Here is a 22732-nt window from a genome sequence, read left to right as displayed (position 1 = left end):
GCGTCCCTTGTTATGGTTAATACGGGGCGGAGCTATGACGCTCGTCCACATAGATCAATTGCTCATTCATGCTTGCAATAATCACTAAGCATTAACTAAGCATTAATGTACTATGAAAAACTAACTGAGAACATATACATTTCGCAGCTACAGCCAGGCAGAACAATGAGAATGCATATACAGAAAACTGATCATAGACTAAAATAACCTTGACGCATAACTTCATTTATTTTTTAAAAACTGCCTATAAAAATCTCAATGCCAACATAACCCTTCAAAATATAGTACAACATTGTATTTCAAAACAATTTACACAGGCTGCCAAATTCTGATATTTTTTTCTAATTGGTCATTTTTACCTACCACATCAGATCTTTTTCAGAGCTGATCTGATAGAGAAGAAAAAGATCTGATTTGGCCTGCCTGTCTAAACGCAGTCAAATTTACACTCCCAACTACTCACAATAAATTTATTTTCTTAACATAAAGTCATTAACAATTATAAAATGCAAGCATCCACAGCACAACATAAGAAAATTGTAACTATATACAATTCAGGTCACTGACTTGAATTTAATCATGAATTTATCCTGGAATTTTAATTAAGCATTCAATAATTTTTTTCCTGCTACGGTGATCGCCATGGATTGTCTTTCAATGCACAACAGTTAGGCCATGTCAAGATCAACTGATGCATCTATTTTCATCATCTTGCTGGGAGTCCCTTGGCAGGAGTCCTAGAACATAAAAAAAAAATCTAGATTAGTTTTATACTGAAAAAATGCAGCACAAAGTCACTCCAATTGTGTTTGATAAGAGTCCAACAGTGCTTCCCAAAATTGCTTTTGAACATGGACCAATAGTTGTCTTCAAACATGCCAAGACTGGTTAAAGAACATACCGGTTGAGACGAAGAGGCATTGCTGACTTTAAGAGGCTGTGCGCTCGAGTCTGAATCCAGCTCAGGGAAGTCCAGCTCAATATCCATGACATCATCCAAGTCAACCTCCTCTCTAAATGATACATGAAACAAAGAACAACTGTATTACAAACTTGGTTTGAGTAAGCCATCTGGCACAAAGGTGTCCTCTCATGAAGGATTTTCCCTGAAACTAGGTAGATACATTTTTTCTACAGGATGGCTTTAACATATTTTCCAAATCCAATTTCAGGAGAACAACTTGTGCTTACAATTGAAGGACTATATCAAAGGGAGTATAAAGTTCAGTGGCATAAAAACATAATATATATATATACATTTTTTTTGCTTGATCGTTTTAAATGCCAGGATAATTTGAAGGGCTTACATGGCCTGCAGCTCACTGCCTTCCAGGGCTGGGGGATCCCACGCGTGAATCTTCACCTTCCACAGCTTAATCTGCTGGTCCCATGAGCGCCGGCTGTACTTCTTAAACTTGTTGGGAGTCTTAGGATGAACTCCCGGCTGCCTCAAGTGCCTGGCAAAACAATGGAAAACAAATGGGTTAATATTAACTTTGATCTATTAGGGTGGTAGCTGAATGAAAACCAACAATATTTTACTCACTTGGGTACTTCCTTGATGTATCTGTCGTAGGCGAGTGTGTTCTTCCCGTAGGTGATCTGTTTCTGCCTCCTCATCAGGACTTCCTCATCCTCCTCCATGACCTCACCGGGGACAGGAGAGTCTCTGGACTCTGAGCTGAAGACAGGAAACAGATTAATGAATGAAATGCAATGAATGGATGTACCCTGAGTGCCAGTCTGTTTGTGCTATCATGCCAACTCCTTGTCACACACATTGTTTGTTTGGCTTGACAACGAGCGAGCAATGGAGTTGGCAAGAGCACAAAAATCTGGGACCAGGCTCATGCGAAACACAGTATGAGACATACATTTTCAAACATACCTCCCAGAAGAGTTCTTTCGTTCCCTTGGACCAAAATCTGATGTTAGTATCCTCCGCCTGTAACTAAAAGAAACAATACCATAAGCAATTGAAAGCTTTTACAAGCACATTTAACTAAAATGGGAAACTCCGCAGTGACTGCTGACCGTTGCATATCCCGACGGACACTTGAGCGCCTTTCGTCAGTCTCCACTTCACTCCCCCAATCCGCACATCTAGGAACTGGACCTTCACTTTCAGGAGTGGTAAAACTGAAAGAGGAATGAAATGTACAGTTATTATGAGATTCCTCTCCAGAAGATGTCTCAAAACACCTTAAGTTGGAGATGGCTGATGGTGTGAAAGACATTAAACAACATCATACATTTTAAATTGTTTGTTTTTAACAGCATTATTCAGGGTGACATACATGGGGCACATTTGCATCTAGCAACCATCTGTCAACCTAGCTATTGTTCTCAAACACTTCCCTCATTTATGTGTTACAGGGCAGTCTACTTAAGTTATGGTTGTCAAGGTCTACATCCCAAATTGCTTGTCCCTATAAAGTGCACTATAAAGAAACCATAGGGCTCTGGTCAAAGTAGTGCACTATGTAGGGAATTGGGTGCCATTTGGGAAGCAAAAAAGGGCTCAACAGAAAATCTACCTAAAATATTGGTTTGATAACTGAGCAGTGTGAATCTTATCTTACCTAACAGGTCTGTGGTTAGCATTCATCTTCAGATCACTGGTACCAGTTGAGTCCAAGTCCCCATTTGATCTCATACTGCCATCAGCTCCCCGTTTCCGGCAGTTGGACCACCTTGAAGGGCCCCTATTCCTAGAAACAATGATATGGACCAACAAGACTGAAAGATCATGCCATTGTCAAGAACATCATTTTCCCGAAGAACTTAACATTAAAACAGTACTAAAAATGCCTTGTTCCCTTTGATTTAGTTGATTATTGTCAATCACTACAGACTCAGTGGAGACACTAGTAGGTACACTAGTTGACTATTGATGAGATATTTCAAGCACAGTACAATAGCTGCTTCGGCGCCATAGGATGCATGAGCGCGAAATGTTTTGCTAGTCAACCAACGTTACTATAGCTAGCTAGCAAGCTAGCTAACGTTAGTAGCTAGTTAGCTGTTGCATTAAAACCAGTTACATTAGCTAGCTACATTTTAAGGGAAATTAGTTGTTATAAAGTTGGTTGGCTAGCTAACGTTAGTTAGATAAACAAATTATTTGCACTTTCTATTTAGCTAGTGTAACTAGTTAAGGCAAGTTAGCGAGCTATTGTTAGCTGATTAGCTATCCAGCAGTAAACTTAGCTAGCTAACACCTGATCAAAATAAAGGTTAGGTGTCTAGCAAACGCTACGTTACTGTACGTAGCAAAACTAGTCAAGAATGCATAAGCAAGCAATGCAATAAATGCTCACATACTTATAACACGATAGGAAACATACATTAGCTGGAAAAGCGTACCTAGAAACAATTAGCCAGCTAGCTAACCAGACCAGCAACAATTCCGGATTTCGCGGGAGAAGACTGGCGCGAGAGAAAGCGAAAATAGATTTTTAAATAGATTTTTGTTGCTAAATTACTTACAAACTCATGACAACTTACCTATTTTCATCTCCGTTATATTCAGCATTGGTGCGTCTGGATTTGTGGCGAAAAGACATTTTTTTTTCTAAACGTACAGAGGAACGAAGGGCTTGTAGCTACTTCCCTTAAAGCAGAGATCTTTTGATTTTGATGTGAACGCGCCAAAGCTAAGGAATGGCGCTTCCCTGACGTCAGTCAACAATTGAAGAATTCATTTCGCATGGCCCGGTGCCCAGTGAGTATGGAGATATCGGTTAAGGACCAATGGAATTGTCTAATTTCGCAAGCTCTGCTGTTCCGGGGCACCGTGCCATGTACAAACGAACATGCCCGTTGTTGTCACGTGATAGAAGGGGAGGGATTTGACGCGCTTGTTTACAAAACCACAGATGGAACAGTGGTGGTTTAGTAATAAATAGAGGCATATATTTAGGGAGCTAGGCAAACTTTTAGAATATTATACAACATACAAAGAGGCGCCCTATACATTCTGTTACATAGCATTGTTTAAATATTCCTCGTGTAATGGTGAGCTAACATGGCTGCCATAGAATGTTGTAGTGTCATGTAAATGCGTCATAATGCTCATTCTAGACAATCCGTTTTATAGCATTTTTTTTATTTTGTATATTCCCCATGTACTGTTAATGTGCAGCTAACGCCACGTCAATGCGCTATACTAGGAAAATCCGAAATCTCCAAATGTTTTAACTGGTAGTAGTTATATACGTGCTGCGTCGGAAATGTCGCGGCATAACATGGCTAGAATGTTGAAGTGTCGTTAATACATCATAATGCAGAAACCGCATTGGCCCAACTGTCTATTGATGCATTCAAGACAACTGGGACCTCTGAAAAAACGGGGTCAAATCATGTCAGTGACCTTCTGGTCAGAAAATTAGAGGTCTACAGAAATACCAGAATTTTCGACATGAAACTCCCACTTAATTGGTAATTAGATACTTATGCATACATTTCAGTTTTCTAGATCCGACTACCACGTGAATGCGGAATCATCTTTGCATCTGGGACAGCATGGGCAGCGCCAATGAGTAGAAACAAGGTTCTGTACGATTGGCTGATCCCTCCTGATGACCCGATTGGACATGACTCCAGCAGGGTCACCAGGAAAGATCAGCCAATGAAGTTGGACGTCTCGCCCTGTTGACCACATTAAAATTGTGGAAGCCCCAATGGCGCTGCCCATGCTGATAACAGCATTTAGTCCGCTAGAGGGCTCTATCATTCTCTATGGTTAAAAAAATAATTTTCCCAGTTTGAGCTCGTTTTTTTATCGAGCTCCCAGTTGTCTTGAACGCACTGAAGTCGGACATTTCCGAGTTCAAAATTGTTTTAAACGCGGCGCTAACACATGTTCTGCTTATACATTTCGTTGATAAAAAAAAAACGAATGTTGCCGCGTTCAAAACAACTGGGATCTCGGAAATCTGTGACTTACAACTTCAGTGCGTTCAAGACAACTAGAAACAAAAAAAAAACGAGCACCAACTGAGAAAATTTAGAATGTTCATCCAAATCGGAAACTCCGGTATCTTTCTAGTACTCCGTCTTTCTGACTTGAATATCCCTGACGTCATGATTTGTCCCCAAGTTCCCAGTGAATGCGCCATTACTGTTGATTGCCACAAAGAGGCGCCCAAGACCGTCATGGTGGATCACTAGGCCTACTGATCAATGAAGTTAAGTAATTTCCTCATCCATTCTCGGTATTGTTACAAACATGTTTTGTGGCAATTCTCACACAACAATTCTTAACCTTTTTGTTCCCAGGTCAGGTTAGTTAATTTTCTGTTGACAAATCCTCATCGAAATGTGGTATCAAGCAGTGGACATTCAGCAACAAACAAAACCAATTAGAGGGTAGCTATATTTTAATAAAGGTAACATAATTGTGAAATTAAGTATATGGCAATTTTAAAAACCATGTACCACATCAGTTTTCTCCATGTCATCAACTGACTACTTCATGAATTATATTTTCATAGCCCTACTTGACAAAGTTCCCTAATTGCATAACAGACCGATGAAAGACTGATAACACAAAGATGAACAAAATGTTTCCATTACAGCACCCTTGAAAAGGAGAGTAAAACAGAGTAAAGATATGTTGTGCCGCACTGTCCAGAGCCTACTACATTTTGCCCCATTTGAGTCTCATCAGAACGATCAACTGGAAGATGTAGAAAACCACAAGGTAATTCAAGGGGCAGACAAACGTTTAGGCGCAAGTGACTCAGCGATATGACGTAGGTGCACAAAGTAAACAGCATAGTGGGTTGATTTCCACAACAACTACGAGCATTGACTCACGAGGCTAAACTTCTCAGCTGTTTTGGTTCGTACCTACCACTAACAGTGTGACACGAACACGTGCACATGCACAGATACTGTGCGAGTTTTGCATCTCGCTCATCGCAATTATCATCGGTGCTGCTCATGGAAACATCATTTTGCTGAGACTAAATTTAACTTCTACTTAGCAATCTACCCAGCTTTAAAGCTCAAAGTTCATGTTGTTGCCATATTGTGCAGGGAAAAATATTTTATCAAATCAAAATCATGAAGAGCAAAGTTAGAACAAAACTAGAATATGCCAAGGTTTCCCATAGCAGAGTAATGGCACTAATGATGCAATAGAGACAAGGCACAATTAGAAAAGTAATCACAAGGGCTATCTGATGCACATCGCACCAAACCACCAGCAGATGCATATCTTTAGAATTGACTGAGAGGAAAACAGTATTGAGTGATCAGGGGACAATGCAGACATCCAGGATGCAGAACTTGGCCCTACAAGTGGGGCAAGGCACTCTGTTGCCCAACCAGGTCTCAGGTTTCTGCTGGTCCTGGCGGCTGGCAAACCATTTGCCCATACAGGTGAGACACCACATGGGTCTACAGTAGCACTGCTGGCACTCTCCTTCACCCTCCTCCTGGCATAGCCGTAACAGTTTGGTGTTGGCGGGCACCTGCATGCAACCAATGCAGGACTCCAGCTCCTAAGAACAGAGGCAGAGAAATATTGGGCATGATATTTCTAGTTTCTACTACACTGAGCAGAACACATTTTTTCATGACCATTTATCAAGCATGTTGGGAGAATTCATTTAAAGGTAGACTCAGCAAAATTATGTTGTCACGAGCAACACTGGAGATTGAGGTGAGCGCTTTGCGCTCACACAGTCAAAGGGGGATACCAAGTCAGTTGTACAACAATGCCTTCAACTGAAATGTGTCTTCCACATTTAACCCAACCCCTCTGAATCAGAGAGGTGTGGGGGGCTGCCTTAATCGACATCCATGTCTTTGACGCCCAAGGAAAAGTGGGTTAACTGCCTTGCTCAAGAGCAGAACAACAGATGTTTACCTTGTCAGCTCGGGGATACAATCTAGCAACATTTCGGCAACTGGCCCAGCGCTCTAACCACTAGGCTACCACACACAGTATGTGCACAGGTTCACTTCACGTTGTGTCGTTTACTTTCTGCATCATATCGCTGAGTCTACCTTTAATGTTGAATACATTAAATGGTTCACCCATAGACAATATAACATGGGGGCACCTGTCCGCTTGTCAGCTGGTAGACTTGGTTCATTTCCACCTGGGATTTGAATGTTTCCAAGAAGAGGTCACTCATAGTCTGGTGAATGACCACGTTGGCAGCGTTCCTGATTGGTGCATGCAGCTTCTCTCGCAGTTCTGCATATTCTGTTGAATTGAGCCTATGCAGGTGCATTATTCAGAACTGAGTATTTCACATACATAGTACAACATCATTATGCATCAGAAAAACAATATTTGCATTAAACAGGTGTTACAATGGGAAATAAATATGGTAGTTCTATTTAAGGTTTTGAAAGGGGTTGGCATTTACGGTTTACTTCTCAAATGAGCTGACAAGACAACAGCAAGCTTAGCCTATAGCTTAGCCTATAGCTCGTGTTAGCTACTGTACCTTATGTCAAAGGGCTTGACGCTGGGGTTGATGCTAGCGACCCGGAGTGTCAGGATCTGAACAGGAGTGGCTGAGTCAGGGGAGAGCTGGTGTTGCCTTGAGTCTGTGACTGTCAAGTGAGTGTCTTGCTGCAGTGCAATATGTACATAATAGGTAGTGACCTTCATGATCCAGGTGTCAGTGATGAGAACCCTTGCACCAGGGGCACCCGTTGCAAACTTGTCAATGCGGCGAAATTCTGTGTTGACAGAGGAGGCAACTGCCCCCCAGCCGGACTGGGGCAATGCATGGGCTTTAAGGTTCTGCGATATTGGATGATTTCCCCATTTGTGCCGAGACCAGTAGATGACGAGCACCCAGCTAAAGAGCTGAAGAGCCAGTGACAATGTGAAGAAAGCCCTCCAGCCATCACTTATTAAGTGAACATAGGCCAGATACTTTTCTGGAGCAGCTATGCACATTCCCATGTAGTACCCTGTTGGATACGGAACAGAAAGTTTGCTCAGATGTCTATACACTTGACGTTTGAATGATGTCGCTAGCTACTAGCTAAGCAGAATTATCACAGATAAAAGAGACTAGCTATACTATAGTAAAAAACAACAACAATACAATCAGTTAGTATGAATGATCACTTGACAGGACAGTGATCAATGTGGGTATTGCATGTCAATAGCTATTTTTCACTAGGCCCCTGGCAGCTAGTTAGCTGCTAGCTAAGTGACTTACCAAGTGGCAAAGTTGAATGAACTAGTAAAGTGACGCTCGTTCTCCTCACATGATATTGAATGAAACCAATATCTTCACTTCCAAGCCATCCTGAAAACAGATTTTGCACGGTGAAACCAGCTGATCGAAATTCATTTGGTGTGAATACAAAGCAAAACGCTAATACTATGTAGGCTAAAGAAAACGTTACTTCTGGCCGATCCATGTTACCAATGTATGTGTATCTAGTTAAGCTAACAGTCTAGCTAATTTTATTAACACATTAGCTTGCTAGAACTGAATAGGAAGAAACCAGACCAAAAATGACAACATCCTGTGCCACGACTTTCGCTATCCCCTGAATTTTCAAAATAAAAGTCGGATGCTGCAGTCCAAACAAGTTATTTCTTCCCTTTCATTTAGGGGAATCCCCGTTGAAACCGGATGCAGTTTGATTTCCATCTTAAATGAAGGTCCAATTCACTAACTTTGCCCCCTCTGCCCTCGATTTAGCTCACTTATGGTTGATATGACCCACAATTCAATGCAAACTGTAGTTAAGCGTCCTACTCCGGTGGCCGCGAAGTGTCACATTTAATCAAGGTAGCTAGCTTTTAGGAATACTAAAATGTATTGGCATAAACGACCAAACTAAAAAACGATCTAGCCAGCTATGGGTAACTGTAGCTAGTTGTCTGACACGAGTGCAAGCTAGCTACGTTAGCTTGCTAGGTACATTCATAGCTTTAAGTTGGTTGTTTTTAAGCTCAACTTCTAAGATTTCCACCAAGGACTTTGTCTCTCTGATCATCACTCTCCCTTGTTCTAAGGGCTCCCCAGTGGTGCAGTGGTCTAAGGCACTGCATCTCAGTGCAAGAGGCGTCGCTGCAGTCCCTGATTTGAATCCAGGCTGCATCACATCCGGCTGTGATTGGCCCGGGGTAGGCTGTCATTGTAAATAAGAATTTGTCCTTAACTGACTTACCTAGTTAAATAAAGGTTACATTTTTTTAAATTGCTTGGGCAAGGGACATTTAAGGTACACTCAGACGTGACGATGTAAAACGTTATTCAAGGGCAGAGGGTTTAGCGCTGACAACCATGAGTTTGGACGGCAGCCTGGGTTTCGCAACAAACTTCTTCTGTGCATTTTATGGCACACTACAAACCAAAAAGCTGTACTGGGTTAAAAAAAAAAGGTAAAATAAAACCCATATGTGATAGGGAAACCTAACTTAATCAACCCCAAATAAAACAAAAAAACACATTGACAACACAAAAAACCCTACTTCTTCCTTCGTTCAAATCTCCATATCTTTCTTATCGGGCTCTATGACCTGAGAGGGTGGTACGGCTTTTGACAATACTCCATGCAACCCCTCCGCCGAGAACTCTTTCAGAGCCAGGAACCGTTCCGCCGCATCCACAATATCTATTTTCCTGGACTTTCTCTCCACCTTGGGAGTGCCATTAATCACCATAGCTATAAATACCACAAAGTCCACCTGCTTAACCTTGAACATATCTGGGTCCTGCTGTTGAAGGGCAACCCCTGCAGCCTTCAGTGAAGGCCTATCCACCACCATGGACTCTTCAGGAGAACCATTTGAATCCTCAACCCTTTTAACAGGAGCTGCATATGAAATGCTCTGAACAGCCCTGACTTTGGACACCTCATTCTCTTTCACCCTTGTTGGGCATTCCAAAGACATGACTTCATGGTTACCACCACAATTGCAACATGTCACATTTTCATCACTTTTAAAACACATGATATGATATTTTCCAAAACTTGAACATCTCGGTTTCTCCATTCTGCAAACACTTGAAACATATCCAAAAGCTTTACAATGATGGTCTTGGAACAGATGTTCTGGCTTGGTAGTTTATATATCCCAAATGCACTTGAGTAAGGAGAGACTCCATATTAAAAAACACAAGAACAGATAGTCTACACTTTTTCTTCATCCACCACATGATTCATCCGACGAGCATCATTCATTCCAGGAATATTTTTAATGACTGCAAGATATTACCCCCTTGAGGGAGGCCCTGTTCCGAAGAGGCACACAGGACACATCAAACTTATCAAACCGGGTGAGAGGCAACACGCTCCCTCTGATCCTCAGAAGAACAAAAAATATAAACAAGCTCGCCTCTCGTGATCCTCACAGCCTTCACTTTACCCAGCACTCTCTCCACCAGTTTGGATGGATATATCAAATGGATTCTTTAGAATTGGTAATCCAATCAGCTGCTTTTTGAATAGTTTGTTCTCAAGTAAATTTCCCAACCACGTTGTGGCGAAATCCTTCACCGTGCGCTGCTACTTTAAGAGAGCATCAGCAGTAAGGAAGGAGGAAATAAAGACAGCTTTTTCAGCTCTTTGGGGAGGAGCTCTTGGTTGGCGCGACAGTTTGATTGTGTGTGCTATGCTGCAGAAATTTGGTTTATTTTCAGCGTGTGTAGTTTATAAAGTATTTAACTCAATCATCGGTGTGACAGTTCTAGGTCGTGGTTGTTATCGTTTGGGACCGCGCCGGTTATGGATCGCATGGATTAGTAGCAACATTGTTGCGAAGCTTTGACATACAAACCATCGAACGGTCAGACAGGACACCGATACACCTGATGGTAATCATGGTCAGGATTCTTTCATTGTGGAAGGACTCGATGGACTAATGGAGTTGGATAGCACTGACCCTAATCCCCAGGCTTCCGGCTCACCTATAACATCTCCACCATTACCCTCCCCTCAAACCCTTCCTGTTACCCTGTCCAGAGAGAATGGGAGAGGTGTCTCTGTGATCACTGGACAAATGGAACATCAATGGACACACACCAATCATAGTTTGACAATGCAGGAGAATGCCATTCGCAAACTTAGTGAATGTGTGGAGGCTCATCAAACAGATGTGCAGCGGAGGTTGGATGCTTACCCTCTTACCCTGTCAAATGGAGGAAAACCAACAACAAATTGTTCAGAGACAGAAATATTTACAAGATTCTCTGAAGCAGGATATTCAAGGAAAACTGCACCGGTTCAAAACACAAATGGAAACTAATCATCATCAAGTCATGATCTTTCTTGAGGAGGAACAAAAACAGAGAGCAGAGGTGTCAGCCTCTGTTGTGAAGGGAGTATGTTCTTATCTGAAGGAAGTTATGGAGGACATGAAGAACTCTCTCACAGGGGAACTATGATGTTTGATTGAACAGAGTCAAAAAGGACAGGGGAACTACGATGTTTGATTGAACAGAGTCAAAAAGGACACCGTTAATGAGATGGGGAAAGCACAGAAGGCCACAGACCTTCAAATGGAAGAGCTGCACCAGGAGGTAATGCAGTACTTTCCCTTCTGGACAAATCTTCTGCACCTCCCTTAGGTTTTACCTCTGCCACTGGCTTGGCCAGTAAGGGAATAGGAACAGGTAGCACTACAAAAGCCCCTCTGAAGATACTGTTAAACAACATAACTCCCGCTGCCACTGTCATGTCTCCTCTAGAGCTCTCCCTCCCTATCTTCCCTCTTCCCCACTTTTGGCAGCCCAGAAGATGATGTTGATCCACTGTTTTTCTTATCTAAGTGTAATTATTTTCTTTCTATCCGGCCCCTTACTGACTTGGAGGTTCTTGCCACCCTCCGCAGTGTTCTCTATGGTACAGCAAGAGACTGGTGGGAGATAGCCCGTAAACATGTGTCAACCTGGGAGGAGTTTCAAAAAATATTCCTCTTAGCCTTCCTCTCAGAGGACTATGGGGATGAACTGGCAGAACGTGTTCGTAACAGAGTCCAGGGTGAAGCAGAGCCAATACCTTCTCCTATTGAGTTCTATGTAGGAGATGGAAGGCTGACATTACTGAACAGGAGATGGTCAAACTCCTTCTCAAGGACATGGTTCCCCGCCTTGCTAGTCAACCTTGAGAACGTGTGCAGAACGTGGATGATCTGGTGCGTCTTGGGACTCAGTTTGATAAGGACTGGAAGCACCACCTCCAAACTAAAAACCCTGTTCCCTCATCCCAGTATACCCATAACTCTCCTGGGGCTAAACCATCTCAGATATTTGTACCCAAGATCCAGGACAAAAGTCCAGTTATATGTTGGAGGTGTAAAGTTCAACATCCTCCAGATTCTTGCCCCCTCTATGTCCAGCGTCAGGATTCAGGAAAAGCTCAGAAAGGACAGAAGACTGAAAGTCTAGACAGGCGTGGTGGCTTGCATACAATTGGGTCAGCTTTAATGCCCACCATGAAGCCTTTAGACAGCACAACTAGCGGTCTTATTCCTATTCTGCAACAACTATTGGTTCCTCTGACTGTTAGGAACTGGAGAGGTCATAATCGACACAGGGGCATCTTACACCCTGATGCGAGAGGCCCTGTGGCAGAACATGGCATTACCTCATGAGGAGCTATGAACATGGGAGGAGGGACCATTGTACTTGGCCAATGGAGTACCTACCACCCCCATGGGCTGGATTGGTATAATAATAAAACTGCATGGTGAGACTATTAACCTTCCTGTGGCTATTCTTGCAGATTCAAGCCTTGCATTTGCTGTAGTCCTTGGCCTAGATTTCCTGTTCTTCAATGGACTGACCATCTCTATGTCCAAACCCTCCTATCGGCTGCACTCTGACTATTCCCATTTCAACCTGGTAATGCACTGATTTCAGGCTGGAGCCTGCTACATTATGCAGAGTCCGGACAAGGTCAAGTCAGAGACAGAGAAAATATAAAGAGACAAAGACAAAAACATGTTCCACCAGTGAAGTCCGAGAACCCAACTATCACCCTGATTACCGCCGTACCCCCCCCTTCTATCCGAGAGCAAAAGCAAACCTAAAGCTGATTTCTACATCAAACAAGCGGTGGAACAGGCATGTCTGTCGGATGATGAAAGGTGTTAGCTCTCCTAGATGTTGGACATGAACAGTGAGGTCTGTACTCGTACACTCGGCCGTACAACCATATTCAAACACAAAATCTATACCCGGCATGAGGTCCCCATTAAGAAGCGTCCCTACAGGCTGTCCCCTACCAAACTGGCAATTCTCAATGAACAGCTCAAAAGCATGTTGGAGAATAGAATTGTGGAACCTTCTTTTTCCGGATGGGCTTCTCCGGTTGTCCTGATTCCTAAGAAAGATGGTGGATATCGATTCTGTGTGGACTACAGGAAGCCGAATGCCATAACAGAAAGCCTACCCTCTACCAAACATAAATGACATACTGGAATCTCTGGCAGGAGCATCCATCTTTAGTAATCTGGATCTGAACAGTGGCTATTGGCAGGTGTCAATGGATCCCGCTAGTCAGGACAAGACTGCCTTTGTCACCCCTGCTGGTTTGTACTCCTTCAAAGTCATGCCTTTTGGTTTGAAGAATGCTCCAGCAACCTTCCAAAGGTTGATGGAGACTGTCCTGGGAGATCTGAGGGGTAGAAATTGTCTTGTGTTTCTGGATGACATCATAATCTACTCCTCCTCTGTCGCGGATCATACAGTCCGTCTTCGACAGACTAAAGGCTGCAGGTTTGACCTTGAACTTGAAGAAGTGTCGTTTCTGTCTGCCGGAACTCAAATTCCTTGGTCATGTGGTTAATGCTGAAGGTATTAAGTTGCAGCCGTGCAGGAAGACCACAGCTAAGATCTCTCTTGTTCTCTTTCTCTCCCCGCTATTGTTCCAGTGCTTTACCCTGCAACCAGACATTCTATTTTTGAAATGCAATTCCCATTGAAGTTCATTAGAGCTGGACTATTATTGCCCTGCCAGAAGTATTTGGGTGGACATTTTAATTAAAAGTGAGGTTGCTTGTAAGATGTGTATTGTTATTTGAACTATATATTGAGGTGGGGTGTACTAATGACATGTGGCCGAGAAGATTGTGGACATTTTTAAGGCCTTTGTGTCTATGAAGGGGGAGACACTCTATACAACTGTTATAGACCTATAACCATCCTGCCCTACCTTTTCTAAGGTCTTCGAAAGCCAATTTAACAAACAGATTACCGACCATTTCAAATCCCACCGTACCTTCTCCACTATGCAGTCTGGTTTCCGAGCTGGTCATGGGTGCACCTCAGCCACGCTCAAGGTCCTAAACGATACCATAACCGCCATCAATAAAAGACAGTACTGTGCAGCCGCTTTCATCGACCTGGCCAAGGCATTAGACTCTGTCAATCACCGCATTCTTATCGGCAGACTTAATAGCCTTGTTTTCTCAAATGACTGCCTCGTCTGGTTCACCAACTACTTCTCAGATAGAGTTCAGTGTGTCAAATCAGAGGGCCTGTTGTCCGTACCTCTGGCAGTCTCTATGGGGTGCCACAAGGTTCAATTCTTGGGCCGACTCTTTTCTCTGTATATATCAATGATGTCGCTCTTGCTGCTGGTGATTCTCTGATCCACCTCTACGCAGAGGTGTATACATCTTGCCCTTCATCTGGCCCTTCTTTGGACACTGTGTTAACAAACCTCTAAACAAGCTTCAATGCCATACAACACTCCTTCCGTGGCCTCCAACTGGTTTTAAATGCTAGTAAAACTAAATGCATGCTCTTCAACCTATTGTTACCCGCCCACCCGACTAGCATCACTACTCTGGACGGTTCTGACTTAGAATATGTGGAGAACTACAACTACCTAGGTGTCTGGTTAGACTGTGAACTTTCCTTCCAGACTCACATTAAGCATCTCCAATCCTAAATTAAATCTAGAATCGGCTTCCTATTTTGCAACAAAGTCTCCTTCCCTCATGCTGCTAAACATACCCTCATAAAACTGACTATCCTACCGATCCTTGACTTCGGCGATGTCATTTACAAAATAGCCTCCAACACTCTACTCTGCAAACTGGATGTAGTCTATCACAGTGCCATCTATTTTGTCATCAAAGCCCCATATACTATCCACCATTACGACAGTGGTATGCTCTAGTTGGCTGGCCCTCACAACATATTCATCGCCAAACCCACTGGCTCCAGTTCATCTATAAGTCTTTGCTAGGTAAATCCCCGCCTTATCTCAGCGCACTGGTCACCATAGCGCTCCAGCAGATATATTTCACTGGTCATCTCCAAAGCCAACACTTCCTTTGGCCGCCTTTCCTTCCAGTTCTCTGCTGCCAATGACTGGAATGAATTGCAAAAATCACTGAAGTTAGAGTCTTATATCTCCCTCTCTAACTTTCAGCATCAGCTGTCAGAGCAGCTTACCGATCACTGTACCTGTACACAGCCAATCTGTAAATAGCACACCCAACTACCTCATCCCCATATTGTTATTTATCCTCTTGCTCTTTTGCACCTCAGTATCTCTACTTGCACATCATCATCTGCACATCTATCACTCCAGTGTTAAAACTAAATTGTAATTATTTCGCCTCTATGGCCTATTTATTTCCTTACCTCCCTACTCTTATACATTTGCACACACTGTACATAGAATTATCTATTGTGTTATTGACTCAACATTTTTTGGGGTAATCGTGTTGTTGTTTTTGTCGCACTGTTTTGCTTTATCTTGGCCAGGTCGCAGTTGTAAATGAGAATTTGTTCTCAACTGGCCCACCTGGTTAAATAAAGGTGAAATAAATAAATAAATAAAAACTCCATATTAATGCCCTTGATTGGTAATGAGATGTTTGATGAACATGTGTCCACAACTTTTGGTCATGTAGTGTATGTTATACCCACCTAAGTTTTGCCTGCTTGAACGGCTATAGCTCAGATACACATGAAAACATGAAATTACCCAGGGAATAGGTAGAACATCGCTCAGAGATGCACAAAAACAATGGAACATTCAAAATGGGTGAACCTTTACTTGAAGTACTATGGAAGAAGTTAGTACAATGCTGCCACAATGCTGCCACCTACTGCAGAAGAACACAAACAAATCAAATGTTATTGGTCACATACACATGTTTAGCAGATGTTATTGCGGGTGTAGCGAAATGCTTGTGTTTCTAGCTACAACAGTGCAGTAATATCTAACAATTCACAACAATACACACAATACACACAAACCTAAAAGTAAAAGAATGGAATTAAGGAATATATAAATATTAGGATGAGTGGCATAAACTAAAATACAGTAGAATAGAATACAGTATATACATATGAGATGAGTAAAGCAAAAATATGTAAACATTATTAAAGTGACTAGTGTTCCATTAAAGTGGCCAGTGATTTCAAGTCAATGTATATAGGGCAGCAGTCTCTAAGGTGCAGGGTTACGTAACTGAGTGGAAGCCACCTATTGATGGCTATTTAACATGGCCTTGAGATAGAAGCTGTTTTTCAGTCTCTCGGTTCCAGCTTTGATGCACCTGTACTGACCTCGCCTTCTGGATGATAGCGGGGTAAACAGGCAGTGGCTCGGGTGGTTGATGATATTTTTTACCTTCCTGTGACATCGGGTGCTGTAGGTGTCCTGGGGGGCAGGTAGTTGGGCAGACCGCATCACCCTCTGGAGAGCATGCAGTTGGCGTACCAGGCGGTGGGTGATACAGCCCAACAGGATGCTCTCAATTATACATCTGTAAAAGTTTATCAGGGTTTAAGGACCATTTCAGATCTTAAGTGATGCGTATGCCGAGAAACTTGAAGATTTCCACCTGCTCCACTGCGGTCCCATCGATGTGGATAGGGGCGTGCTCCCTCTGCTGTTTCCTGAAGTCCACGATCAGCTCCTTTGATTTGTCGACATTGGGGGAGAGGTTACTTTCCTGACACCACACTCCCAGGGCCCTCAGGCTACACTCTAGGCAGTCTCTTCTGCTGATGTGTGTGGGTCTGGTAGTGGTACTCTCTCTATTCTACTCTTTTCCTTTCGGCATGGTTAATACCTGCCTGGCGCCCGAACAAAATCTTTATCTTTATCCCTCTCAAATAAATACCGCCACAATCCTTATCAGGTTATTTTGTTGAGTCTAGTCAACCTATCTCTGCAGCAGTAGCATTATAAATTAGTAGAACCAAACCAAGAACCAATCTGCGTTTATAAACGTTATGTTGAATAAATATTGTAGCGACCCTTCTGGGGTAGGGTGGGCAAACCACGGGCCAGAGTAGGTCACTCCAACTAAGGCCAACTTTGAGTGGTTAATATCCCCGAATTAGTGTGGATATAACTAGTGGGGAGAGCCCCATTTGGCTCTCTCGTGATTATCTCTCTGGGGGGATACTTCCCTCTGGACTGTGAGTTACGGTATGGCTAGTTAGGTTGTTTTGTGCAGCTCCCCATTACCTTGTGCAGTGTAACATTAAAATGGCTGTTGTTGGCATTAACTATGATTCTCTCTCCATTCATTTGTTCTTTAAGCTAGTAATGTTATAAGATCGGGAACCCCGTTAACGCCACAATATATTCTTTCAGTATTAAAAACGAAAATTATGTATTTTTAAGAAGGTAATCTCATGGTCAAAAAAGTGAGACATAATAGCCAACTTTAAGTTTATTTCAACCTCTGTCTGCCAAGTGGTCTTGACCTTTATGACACTTTGTAATGCTGGTTCAAGATCCACTCCTGTTCATCAATAGTCCAATAAAAGATAATTCAGTGTAATGTGACAAAGTAACAGTTAATATAGTATTTTTTGGAAAGAGGAAAACAAATTAACAAAACAGATGTGCCTCCAAATGAGTATGATGAAAACTATATTTTAACTGTACGATCCTTACAAAAAAGTATGAATTACCTCACCAGAGCAGCACAGCAACAGTGTCAGCTGGAAATATTTACTCTTGAGACCTGGTGGCGGCCTGGCGTCAGCCAGGGCAGAGTACATGCCAGAGGAATTTAATATCAGGAGGAAGCAGCAGCAGGTCGCTCAGCGGCTGGCACTCTGCCCAGGAACAACTGGAGGCCTTTGTGTTAAATAGAAAATAAAGAAGAGCCCAAGCCTGTTTGTATCTCTTTACTCCCGAAAATGTTTATAACATTAAAGCCTGTCTATATATAAGGTCACTGCCTACATTTTTGATGTATTAAATAGTTATCTTGGATTACATGAAAGGCTGTATTTGTTCAAAATATTTTTTTAACTTCTGTGTGTGTACCAACCAACCGATCTATTTCGTAATACCTTGAAATATGACATTCACATTTTAGGCAGAAAGGGCCTACATGAGAGTGACTTCCGGACAAGCTAAACACCTTCTTCACCTACTTTGAGGATAACACAGAGACACCAACGCAGCCTGCTACCAAGGACTGTGGACTCTCCTTCTCTGTGGCCGATGTGAGTAAGACATTTAAGCGTGTTAACCGTTGCAAGGCTGCCAGCCCAGACGGCATCCCTAGCCACATACTCAAAGCATGTGCTGACCAGCTGGCTGAAGTGTTTACAGACATTCAATCTCACCCTATCCCAGTCTGCTGTCCCCACTTGCTTCAAGATGTCCACCATTGTTCCTGTACCCAAGAAACAAATGTAACTGAACTAAATGACTAGCGCCCCCTAGCACTCACTTCTGTCATCATGAAATGCTTTGAGAGGCTAGGATCATATCACCTTATATCACCTTACCTTACCTGACACCTTAGACTCACTTCAATTTGCTTACCGCCCCAATAGATCCACAGACAATGCAATCACCATCGCACTACACACTGCCCTATCCCAGCTGGACAAGAGGAAAACCTATGTAAGAATGCTGTTCATTGACTATAGCTCAGCATTCAACACCATAGTACCATCCAACTCATCAATAAGCTCGGGGCCCTGGGTCTGAACCCTGCCCTCTGCAACTGGATCCTGGACTTCTTGAAGGGCCTCCTCCAGGTGGTGAAGGTAGGAAACAACACCCCAACTTCGCTGATCCTCAACACAGGGACCCCACAAGGGTGCGTGCTCAGCCCCTTTCTGTACTCCCTATTCACCCATGACAGTATTAGACCTGCTTACCAAAAATGAGGTGACAGCCTACAGGGAGGAGGTGAGGCCCTGGGAGTGTGGTGTCAGGAGAATAACCTCTCACTCAATGTCGACAAAACAAAGGAGCTGATCGTGGACTTCAGGAAACAGCAGAGGGAGCACGCCCCTATCCACATCGATGGGACCGCAGTGGAGCAGGTGGAAATCTTAAAGTTTCTCGGCGTACACATCACTGACGATCTGAAATCAACACCATCACTGACGATCTGAAATGGTCCACCCACACAGACAGTGTGGTGAAGAAGGTGCAACAGCGCCTCTTCAATATCAGGAGGCTCAAGAAATTTGGCTTGGCACCTTAAACCCTGACAAACTTTTACAGATGCATAATTGAGAGCATCCTGTTGGGCTGTATCACCGCCTGGTACGCCAACTGCATGCCCTCCAGAGGGTGATGCGGTCTGCCCAACTACCTTCCCCCCAGGACACCTACAGCACCCGATGTCACAGGAAGGTAAAAAATATAATCAAGGACAACAACCACCCGAGCCACTGCCTGTTCACCGCAATATCATCCAGAAGGTGAGGTCAGTACAGGTGCATCAAAGCTGGAACCGAGAGACTGAAAAACAGCTTCTATCTCAAGGCCATGTTAAATAGCCATCAATAGGTGGCTTCCACTCAGTTACGTAACCCTGCACCTTAGAGGCTGCTGCCCTATATACATAGACTTGAAATCACTGGCCACTTTAATGGAACACTAGTCACTTTAATAATGTTTACAAATTTTTGCTTTACTCATCTCATATGTATATACTGTATTCTATTCTACTGTATTTTAGTTTATGCCACTCATCCTAATATTTATATATTCCTTAATTCCATTCTTTTACTTTTAGGTTTGTGTGTATTGTGTGTATTGTTGTGAATTGTTAGATATTACTGCACTGTTGTAGCTAGAAACACAAGCATTTCGCTACACCCGCAATAACATCTGCTAAACATGTGTATGTGACCAATAACATTTGATTTGTTTGTGTTCTTCTGCAGTAGGTGGCAGCATTGTACTAACTTCTTCCATAGTACTTCAAGTAAAGGTTCACCCATTTTGAATGTTCCATTGTTTTTGTGCATCTCTGAGCGATGTTCTACCTATTCCCTGGGTAATTTCATGTTTTCATGTGTATCTGAGCTATTGCAAAAATTACACTACATGACCAAAGGTTGTGGATACATGTTCATCGAACATCTCATTACCAATCATGGGCATTAATATGGAGTTTTTATTTAATTTATTTATTTCACCTTTATTTAACCAGGTGGGCCAGTTGAGAACAAATTCTCATTTACAACTGCGACCTGGCCAAGATAAAGCAAAGCAGTGCGGCAAAAACAACAACACAGTTACACATAAACAAACATACAATCAACACAATAGAAAATTCTATGTACAGTGTGTGCAAATGTAGAAGAGTAGGGAGGTAAGGCAATAAATAGGCCATAGAGGCGAAATAATTACAATTGAGTTTTAACACTGGAGTGATAGATGTGCAGATGATGATGTGCAAGTAGAGATACTGAGGTGCAAAAGAGCAAGAGGATAAATAACAATATGGGGATGAGGTAGTTGGGTGTGCTATTTACAGATTGGCTGTGTACAGGTACAGTGATCGGTAAGCTGCTATGACAGCTGATGCTTAAAGTTAGAGAGGGAGATATAAGACTCTAACTTCAGTGATTTTTGCAATTCATTCCAGTCATTGGCAGCAGAGAACTGGAAGGAAAGGCGGCCAAAGGAAGTGTTGGCTTTGGAGATGACCAGTGAAATATATCTGCTGGAGCGTGTGCTACAGGTGGCCGTTGCTATGGTAACCAGTGCACTGAGATAAGGCGGGATTTACCTAGCAAAGACTTATAGATGACTTGGAGCCAGTGGGTTTGGCGACAAATATGTAGTGAGGGCCAGCCAACTAGAGCATACCACTGTTGTAGTGGTGGATAGTATATGGGGCTTTGGTGACAAAATGAAAGGCACTGTGATAGACTACATCCAGTTTGCAGAGTAGAGTGTTGGAGGCTATTTTGTAAATGACATCGCCGAAGTCAAGGATCGGTAGGATAGTCAGTTTTACGAGGGTATGTTTGGCAGCATGAGGGAAGGAGGCTTTGTTGTGAAATAGGAAGCCGATTCTAGATTTAATTTAGGATTGGAGATGCTTAATGTGAGTCTGGAAGGAGAGTTCACAGTCTAACCAGACACCTAGGTATTTGTAGTTGTCCACACATTCTAAGTCAGAAGCGTCCAGAGTAGTGATGCTAGTCGGGTGGGCGGGTGCGGGCAACAATAGGTTGAAGAGCATGCATTTAGTTTTACTAGCATTTAAAACCAGTTGGAGGCCACGGAAGGAGTGTTGTATGGCATTGAAGCTTGTTTAGAGGTTTGTTAACACAGTGTCCAAAGAAGGGCCAGATGTATACAGAATGGTGTCGTCTGTGTAGAGGTGGATCAGAGAATCACCAGCAGCAAGAGCGACATCATTGATATTTACAGAGAAAAGAGTCGGCCCAAGAATTGAACCCTGTGGCACCCCATAGAGACTGCCAGAGGTACGGACAACAGGCCCTCTGATTTGACACACTGAACTCTATCTGAGAAGTAGTTGGTGAACCAGACGAGGCAGTCATTTGAGAAACCAAGGCTATTAAGTCTGCCGATAAGGATGCGGTGATTGACAGAGTCTAATGCCTTGGCCAGGTCGATGAAAACGGCTGCACAGTACTGTCTTTTATTGATGGCGGTTATGGTATCGTTTAGGATCTTGAGCGTGGCTGAGGTGCACCCATGACCAGCTCGGAAACCAGACTGCATAGTGAAGAAGGTACGGTGGGATTCGAAATGGTCGGTGATCTGTTTGTTAAATTGGCTTTCGAAGACCTTTGAAAAGGTAGGGCAGGATGGTTATAGGTCTATAATAGTCGTGTAAAGTGTCTCCCCCTTCGAAGAGGGGGATGACCGTGGCAGCTTTCCAATCTTTGGGGATATCAGACGATACGAAAGAGACATTGAACAGGCTGGTAATAGGGGTTGAAACAATTTTAGCTGATAATTTAAGAAAGAGAGGGTCCAGATTGTCTAGCCCGGCTGATTTGTATGGATCCAGACTTTGCAGTTCTTTCAAAACATCAGCTGTCTGGATTTTGGTGTAGAAGCTGGAGGGGTTTGGGGAAGTTGCTGTAGGGGGTGCTGGCCGAGTTAGGGGTAGCCAGGTGGAAAGCATGGCCAGCCGTAGAAAAATGAAATGATCGATTATCGTAGATTTATCGGTGGTGAAAGTGTTTCAGTGCAATGGGCAGCTGGGAGGAGGTGCTCTTATTCTCCATGGACTTTATAGTGTCCCAAAACTTTTTGTAATTAGTGCTACAGGATGCAAATTTCTGTTTGAAAAAGATAGTCTTAGCTTTCCTAACTGACTGGGTATATTGGTTCCTGACTTCCCTGAAAAGTTGCATATCGCGGGGACTATTCGATGCTAATGCAGAAAGCCACAGGATGTTTTTGTGCTGGTCAAGGGCAGTCAAGTCTGGAGTAAACCAAGGGCTATATCTGTTGTTAGTTCTACATTTTCTGAATGGGGCATGCTTATTAAATATGGCGAGGAAAGCACTTT

The 22732-nt window shown here is 43.0% G+C and overlaps 2 protein-coding genes across 3 annotated transcripts; both read right to left on the bottom strand.

The window, feature by feature from the left end:
• Positions 1–204: 204 nt before the first annotated feature.
• Positions 205–4249, bottom strand: slbp (stem-loop histone mRNA binding protein). Of its 2 annotated transcripts, none has more exons than XM_021583544.3 (8): positions 3508–4249; positions 2583–2711; positions 2035–2139; positions 1889–1951; positions 1547–1681; positions 1308–1457; positions 902–1013; positions 205–737 (listed from the first exon to the last, which is right to left on the bottom strand). In XM_021583544.3, the coding sequence occupies exons 1-8, from the start codon at positions 3564–3566 to the stop codon at positions 669–671; spliced, it is 822 nt and encodes a 273-aa protein (XP_021439219.1). In that variant the 5' UTR covers positions 3567–4249; the 3' UTR covers positions 205–668. The 2 variants fall into 2 exon arrangements, with proteins under 2 accessions (XP_021439219.1, XP_021439220.1); XM_021583545.3 differs by having other exon boundaries at positions 1889–1945; positions 3508–4061.
• A 1114-nt stretch (positions 4250–5363) lies between these two features.
• Positions 5364–10515, bottom strand: tmem129 (transmembrane protein 129, E3 ubiquitin protein ligase). Its single transcript, XM_021583543.3, has 4 exons — positions 8196–10515; positions 7467–7941; positions 7074–7233; positions 5364–6509 (listed from the first exon to the last, which is right to left on the bottom strand). The coding sequence occupies exons 1-4, from the start codon at positions 8398–8400 to the stop codon at positions 6261–6263; spliced, it is 1089 nt and encodes a 362-aa protein (XP_021439218.1). The 5' UTR covers positions 8401–10515; the 3' UTR covers positions 5364–6260.
• Between the last annotated feature and the right edge of the window lie 12217 nt (positions 10516–22732).

Source organism: Oncorhynchus mykiss, chromosome 25, assembly GCF_057628025.1.
Source record: "Oncorhynchus mykiss isolate SJ-2025 chromosome 25, ASM5762802v1, whole genome shotgun sequence".
In the NCBI taxonomy this organism is placed as follows: domain Eukaryota; kingdom Metazoa; phylum Chordata; class Actinopteri; order Salmoniformes; family Salmonidae; genus Oncorhynchus; species Oncorhynchus mykiss.
Note: the sequence above shows the minus strand (reverse complement) of the source record. Positions and strands in the feature narration are given on the sequence as shown.

Bases quoted from the DNA above. Each gene is read 5' to 3' on its own strand.
- slbp (XM_021583544.3), bottom strand. From the start codon at position 3,566: ATGTCTTTTCGCCACAAATCCAGACGCACCAATGCTGAATATAACGGA. The intron at 2,712-3,507 runs GTAAGTTGTCAT...CATTGTTTCTAG, and splicing joins TATAACGGAGATGAAAATAG to GAATAGGGGCCCTTCAAGGT. The intron at 1,458-1,546 runs GTGAGTAAAATA...TTGTTTTGCCAG, and splicing joins TACATCAAGGAAGTACCCAA to GCACTTGAGGCAGCCGGGAG.
- tmem129 (XM_021583543.3), bottom strand. From the start codon at position 8,400: ATGGATCGGCCAGAAGTAACGTTTTCTTTAGCCTACATAGTATTAGCG. The intron at 7,942-8,195 runs GTAAGTCACTTA...CGTATCCAACAG, and splicing joins TCATTCAACTTTGCCACTTG to GGTACTACATGGGAATGTGC. The intron at 6,510-7,073 runs GTGCCCCCATGT...CTCTGTTCTTAG, and splicing joins ACCAGCTGACAAGCGGACAG to GAGCTGGAGTCCTGCATTGG.